At 36.4% G+C, this 7,325-nt stretch overlaps 1 protein-coding gene across 2 annotated transcripts in view; it reads left to right on the forward strand.

Moving 5' to 3' along the window:
• Window positions 1-6,687, forward strand: part of LOC122057753 (FAD synthase) — a 36,977-nt gene extending 30,290 nt beyond the window's left edge. The window contains exons 14-17 of one of the 2 annotated variants that reach the window (XM_042619994.1): window positions 3,519-3,671; window positions 5,700-5,757; window positions 5,875-5,927; window positions 6,021-6,687. In XM_042619994.1, coding sequence (XP_042475928.1) covers window positions 3,519-3,671; window positions 5,700-5,757; window positions 5,875-5,927; window positions 6,021-6,104 — 348 coding nt within the window. In that variant the 3' untranslated portion in view covers window positions 6,105-6,687. Of the gene's footprint in view, window positions 1-3,518; window positions 3,672-5,699; window positions 5,758-5,874; window positions 5,957-6,020 lie in introns of both variants that reach the window. The other variant, XM_042619995.1, reaches the window with a different exon arrangement.
• Window positions 6,688-7,325: the final 638 nt, after the last annotated feature.

A 7,325-nucleotide genomic window follows, 5' to 3' on the forward strand; every position in this document is an offset into this window, starting at 1 on the left:
AAAAAAAAAAAAAAAAGAAAAAATCTTGAACAAGAGACTACCAACTAGAAGCCAACCACATAGACACATAGATACATAGTGACATAGCTTTATAGGCTGTTCTGTTTCCCATCACCTCTTCTGCTTCCAAAGTACACCTGTTCCTCTCCTTCCAAATACACCAAAAGACAGCAAAGGGAATCAGCTTCCACAAAATTTCCATTAACCTATCCAGTGGATATCCTTCCCACTCTGTCGTCACCACAAGGAGAGAGAGTGAAAATCCAACATACCTGCTTACCAAAAGGACCTCCACATCTCCTATGCAAACATGCATCTTATGAAGAGATGGTACCCATCCTCCTGAGCATCCCTGCATAGTTTGCCCTCATTTCTGATTGGAGATTCTCTCTTAATCAGATTATCCATTAAGTAAGGATCTTCTCTAGCACCGCTGTCCATTAGAAAAAACAAACCCTGGGTGGCTCCCATCTATTCCATATCACCATGGTTCGACATTTCGGTCGAAAACAATTGAAATCTCATGAAATATTTCAGTTTCAATCTGGTTTGAAACGAATCTGCATGTGACTCTATATGCATGTAATGTTGAAAACTTGCATATCACCCTATGTGGTAAAACTTGGCCTGCTTTATACAGCATTTGAAACATGACAGCCGAGAATTGGCTTCTTTTGCCTCTTCCCCACAACCTCATATCTCCCCATCTTTGAAGTGTGCAGCCTCATTCTCCTGTATTTGTTTCACCACCCTGTCCACACACCAATCATTCTTTCCAAAGTGTGGTGATCAAACCCTCCAGTTTATGTATTCTTCTAGGACAGTTAACTTGGAATCCGCAATAACCTCAATTCATTTCTTTGTTAGGGTCTCTAGTGGGCACTTGAAGTTGGAAAGTCCATTCCATTGTTGACGTGTTTGATATAATATCTAATAGGAGTTCCACTTTGACCTATATTTTTGTTAGCTGGAAGCTTCTAGCTTGGAGAAGAAGCAGTCTGTGGTTGCTATCTTGTTTAGAAGCAGTGTTCAGATAATTTTTTCCCTTACAGGTACAGTATTCAGATCTATTGCTCATCATGCATGTGAGATTAGTGTGGTTTAGGATCCTTCAAATGGAGTTGCAGTTCCCCATTGAGTAATTTGTATTCAGTTCTGAATTTCCTATGGGCAGACCTCATAATAAAACCAGCATAACTATTGCTCACAATCTGTTGTAATGTAACTAGACAAACATATAGAAGTTGATCACCAATAATCACTTCATATCAACGATGAATTGTGATCGGGTTAATTTGTACAAAATGTGTGAAAATGGTGGTCAAATGGTAGATATTCTCACCAAGAAAATCAGCAGTGCTCACTCCTATGGTGTTTTGGGCTTGGGTAGGCGCATCTGATGTTAATGAATTTTCTCAGGGGAAAGTGTTGTGATATAGAAATCATAGCAGCAGAAGTTACGAAAGAGATTTTAGAGGAAAAATACTGTGGGCACTGGGCCATCACTTCTCCCTTCCATTTTTTTCCTACATGAGCAAGCCCTGAACCTCACATAATAAGCTTCTGCTAGTTTTTTGCATGTAAAATTTTTATGTGTTACCATTTGTTTTTTCACCAGACCTGGCATATGCAGTTGACCTAGTAACTTTAGTTTAAGTTTAGAAGGCTTGAGGTGTTATGGACATACTTAATTTGGTTCATTTTTTGGAAGATTTGATTTTTTATTGGTGGAGCAAACTTTAATCTTTTGATTTTGGATTCAATGAGCTAGGTCAGCTTGTAGTTGGACTTATTGTCCTCTACTGCTAAAATTTATAATATCCATCCACCAATAGAGTCATCAAAACATGCCAACAGGTCTTAAGGATGCCACAATAAATGACCATGAATCATGGCAGAAGCGATAAACCTCAGAGATTGAACAAATCTCTTCTCAGCTCAAATCAAAGAAGTTAAATACATAATTGTAAGGGGAGGTGGACACCAAGGTTTTAAATATCTTTCCATAGCCTCTGATACTAACTGATATGTATCGTATCTTTAAGGTACCTATACGATACCTAAAAAATATTTGGTATTCGTATATGTAAGAAACCTCATTATTTATATATAATCAATTGAATACATGATATATTTTGCATATTACTTATTTATAGTGTTTAATGGTTCAAAAGTGTATTTTGCATATATCCTAAGCATTTCTGTATGTTTCTTGACAATTCCATACATATCTTTAGCGTATCTCTGATACGATTATGTCTCTTAAAATCACCTTTACGGTACGATACCCGATACTGATACTTTAAACCTCGGTGGATACCTTCCCTCCTATTTCTTGTTCAATATAACTATATCTTGGTGTCCTAATTAAATTAAATCTCAAAAAATTAGAAACTGCACCATAGACTATGATAGTCTCTCAGCATTTTGGCTATGACTGTACCAATAAGGTTGGATTCATGAGATGTCGACTTGTTGAAGATAGCCAAAAATCTTTCTAGTGACACTAAACCAACTGGAACACTTCCATTCCCCTCATCAGGCCATCTGTAGTGCTCATGGAACTGAACAAGATTTGGCCAGTGAATACACAGTTAAAAGGCTTTATTGTTGAGAAAGTTAAAGGAAGTTATTCATTCATGATGAATGAAGAAATTTTGGCCACCAAAACAATCAACTCGAAGATAAGATGGAAATATACCCAGGCTCAACTTTGATTTCTTAAATACAAAATAAAGATAACTCAAACATTGAGTTAACAAAATTGATAGGTTGACACTAGTTTGGATTAATTTCTAATTTGTTTAGGCTCAAATTTGGTTTTAAACAAGCTCAAATTACCCAAATATCCTTGATGTCCTGGAAAAGAAAGGACTAATCATAGACCAATTCTAATTGAAACTGCTAATTTTCATTATCAATTCTACTATGTTAAATGTTCTTTTGAAGGGAATGATTGTCTGGGATTGATTAATTTTCTCACTGTGCATTCGCTGGTCTCTTTGAATTTGACTGATATTGCTTGTTTTCACGTGACTGATTACTATTTGCTTAGAACATAGCTGCAGTTGTCAGGATTTATTTGGACTTGTCCTCCATCATAGCCTGTGTGTGATTTTCGGCTGGGCACTGCCTGATAATTAGTTTGAAAAAATGTGGCCATTAAGTGATATACTGATACATCCAAATTTACAGCCACGTGAAAACATTCTCAGTGCCTATGTATCATGCATCTTCCATGTACTAAACCAGCAGAGTTTAGGCAAGAGTTGGATTCAGTGGTGAACCAGAAAATTACCTTAAGCCACCAGCCAGTTATGGTTGCCCAGATGTTTTAACATATTTGGTTTCCATTTAAAATGGAAAAGAGTGACACTGGTCTTGATTTTTTATTTCTTCCTTTTACTAATCAATTGATGTGTATAGCGACTACAATCTTGTGGATGTCATTGTCACTGTGAGTGCAATTTGAGGCAACATTATGATGCACTAAAGCGTGCAGTGGTTTTTTCTTGTAGATCAAATGTCAAAATGTGATAATTCTTTCTGCAACAAATATTATTGAGCTGGACAAGCAGTGGGACTGTTTAATTGAGTTGACCAGCTCTAGTGGTCCTCTACTGTCAATGGCACCATTTGTATCAAAGAGTCTGACTACATCTCTTTCTGATGTATGTATCATTCTTATTACTGGTTTCTGCTCTGAATCTGCTGTTCATGGCCTGATTTTTTTTTTTGCATTTTATGGTATGATTTAACTGCAGATTATGCTGAAAATATAAAAATCTAATTAAGGTTTTACTGTTTACTACTCCCCCCCCTCACCTGTGAGACGGTATGTTCTGGATTTGACAGTATAAATATTTCTAATGTCCTCCTCATTTTGTTAATATTTTTTTAATGTCCCCTAATTTTCAGGCATTATTTATTTATTATTATCTTACCTTCCATTATTTATCCTTTTTTCCTTTGGGATTATGGATTTTGATAATCTTAAACATTCTTAATGTATAATAATAATGACACTGGTATGGCAATTAGCATATTGGCGGTACTCAAAATGTAGTTTTGCAGAGGGAAATAAAGAGGTCCTTTATTGTGTAATGAACTAGGAAAGGGACGAAATAGTAATCCTCCCATGGCCCATGGGAACCCCCACTCTACAGCTGATTTAGACTTAAGTACAGAGACCGATCTATGTGCTTCTCATCCAGCCACTGGCAGTGCAGTCCTATGGTGAGTGTTTCCCGTGTGAGAATTTCATGGGAACTAAAAATGGAACAAGAACCAAATACTACTTTTCATTGCTAACGTGGACAGTATTTTGACTGGATTAAATATTAAAGTGGGATCTGCTGCTACTTGCAGGTCCTTGATATATTTTGTTGTCCCAGAAGGCTAGCAATAACTCATGGAGATCCACCATTTAATACATTGATCCATTATATTAGTTGTAGGGAATTTTTGTGGTGGCGTCATTCTAGAGACCTGTTATTGCTGGTTGCATTTATGAATTTTACTCCCTTTGTTGTTCTATTTCTCATATATGGATTCACCTGATGGGGGTAGAGTTACCATAATGTCTATTATGGATGCCTTTATGTTGGTAATGGGTAAATGATGTTTTTGACTTTAATACTTCAATCACCATCTCTTCCGCTTAGGTTTGATTATTAGTGAGGATTACATTCCAAAAGTGTGCATGCTATATTATTAGTTAGGACATATTATTCATTATTTATATTACGAGTTTCCCTAAATTTTTGCTCTTCAATCTATCCATATTAGAGTGCTTATTGTTATTCTTCTCCTTTTGCATTGTACTCTTGTCATGATCTTCTTTGTAAGTTCTCACCCCGACTTCTCTTGTTTTCGCCATTAAACCCTTATGTGTTGGAGGAAAAGGAAGAAAGTAGGGCTGTTTTAAGTATTAATGTCCCTTGTTCGTGACATACGATTTGTCACGAGCTCATGTTTTGCTGCCATGTGATAAGAGGACCCCACTCCCATCTCATTGGTCAGATTTCATGCTGGAATCTCATGTTTCAATGTGAATTAAAGTTCATAAAATTACAAGAATGCCATTTCATTCTAATGAGATTTTTGTAATTTCCTGTCACATAGGACACATTTTTAAGGCACTTTCAATCCTTAAAGTTGACGAGTGAGATGGGTGTGAGGTTCTTTATAAGATAGACCACTCACGTTGGATAATGTGCAACAGTTGTTACATGTATACCAAAAAAAGATTCACATTCGTAAACTGTTTCTTTCTGTGCACTAATAGAATTAATAAAGTTACTATAAGGTGGGCCAAGTAATTATTCCATCATCAATCCAGTTTGATACCTATATGATGAATGGTGGAACGGTTAATCCAGCGAGTGAAAATTGGCCAGGATCAGGTATCAAAGATGATATATGTGCGTCCATTGGAGTTCGGATGATGCTGTATAACTTAGCTGATCCCTGTCAACCATTTCAGTGTAGCATAAATGTCAGAGATATTTAGAATGCCTATCCTCATTGATTTTCTTCTCTTTTTAACATATCCAGGAAATCACAATGTTATGGGGGAAAAAAAAAAAACTGAAATAACAATATCTTTAGACATATTCTTGGAGTTTAATATTTCTTTAGATGTAATATCTTAGATTTTGTGTGTTTCCAACACATTCTTCTGTATCTAAACTATGCAGGTACAAACTGCTCAACCTCTGTTAAAATTATCTCTTGAATTCCCCGATCTCTACATTGGTAAGAATATTTAAGAAAACATGTTCTCCTAAGCTGTCAGATCTTTTTAGGCAAATTAGGATTTCAGTATTTCTTCATTTTGTAGTCTCTTATCTCCTTTTTTTGGCTGTCATTTAGGGTGTTACCGCAAATCCAGAGTTGGGCCCCTCGTCATTAATTTTGTGGGAAAGGTATACAATCTCACAAGGCCAATCACTTGGTAAGTCATTTTACATCTTGAACTGATCAGCTATACTTAACTAACTTTCTCAACATTGTCATAGGACCAAGCTAGAATAGACTTGGCATTGCAAGCTTTACACAAGAAGTTTAATCATGGAGACTTCTCAGAAGTAAACTGTGGGTGACCACTCTCGCTTGAAGTATTGACCTCTGGACACTGAGGGGTTCTATTTGACAACTGCACTCATAGAAGGTGGCTTCACATCTTGATTCAATGACAGGGGAACTGGACGGCCTCATGCTCTCGAAACCAGAGGAAGAAGAGAGCAGAAATAAAAATATAAAGCAGTGCCCTTGTAATTTAGAATTGTAATGTTCTTATAGTTGTTACAACAAATCAGACGGGGGAAAAGCTTGCCAGATTTCTCCACATATTTCTTGGAGAACGATGGAAAAGAAGAAAAGGTCAGACCTAGCACAGCTGTATCATTATATTAATAACCGAGTATAACAGTCATTTTCAACTTGGCCCCATATGAATACTAGACTCACAAACTTAAGTTGCATTGAAATAATACACTACGAATTCATGGGCCACCTGTTTAGGGCACTTGATGAGGTCATATGGAGTATTGGGAAAGGTAAGTACACACTTGGATTGCTCTCATCAATTTTTTGTGTATTACTTACTACCCAATCTGTATTAGATGTCGTTTACGGTATTTGCAATGGTTGAAACAAATTGGCTGATGTTGGCTTTTTCAATCATATATATTTTTTTTAAGCTTTAAATTTCACTTCCCATCTCTTTAATTCTCCTTGCAACCAAATAAAGCCTCAGGAATTGCATTGAAGTGCTGTTTGGCAGAAATCATCTCCAGCCTTTATCAAACTCCTTTGAGCATCACAAACAGAGGTGGTATCCTTGTATGGAATCTAATGAAATAGTTTTCCATGTCCCTGATTTGCTCAAGACCATCAATCATGGAGGTCAAGGAGAACCAATTTCTAGGACATCCTATTGAACAATCATGCAGCAGAATCCATATCCCCACACTTTACATGCATATCAAGTAAAACTGTTTTCAAGATTCAGGATAATCTGCAAACTATTCCTTACGGTATGTAACCATGGAGCATCTTTCCCAGATACAAGTTCCTTGATTTGGAGCAACCAGAGACGAGACCAGGAATTGTAACTGCATATGTTCAACTCCAGAACAACATATTTCAAAGAATGCAGTTACAGTCACAGTCACATAAAAGCAACCAAATTAAGGAAAATTATATATAACGTACCATAAGACTACATCTGGTTCAGAAATTTCACTGAATAGGTTGATAATTGCATCTAAGAACTGAAAGACTCGCGTTTATGGAAACATGTATTTTTTTTTTTTTTTTTT

The sequence above is a fragment of the Macadamia integrifolia genome, chromosome 12 (genome assembly GCF_013358625.1).
Source record: "Macadamia integrifolia cultivar HAES 741 chromosome 12, SCU_Mint_v3, whole genome shotgun sequence".
Lineage (NCBI taxonomy): Eukaryota > Viridiplantae > Streptophyta > Magnoliopsida > Proteales > Proteaceae > Macadamia > Macadamia integrifolia.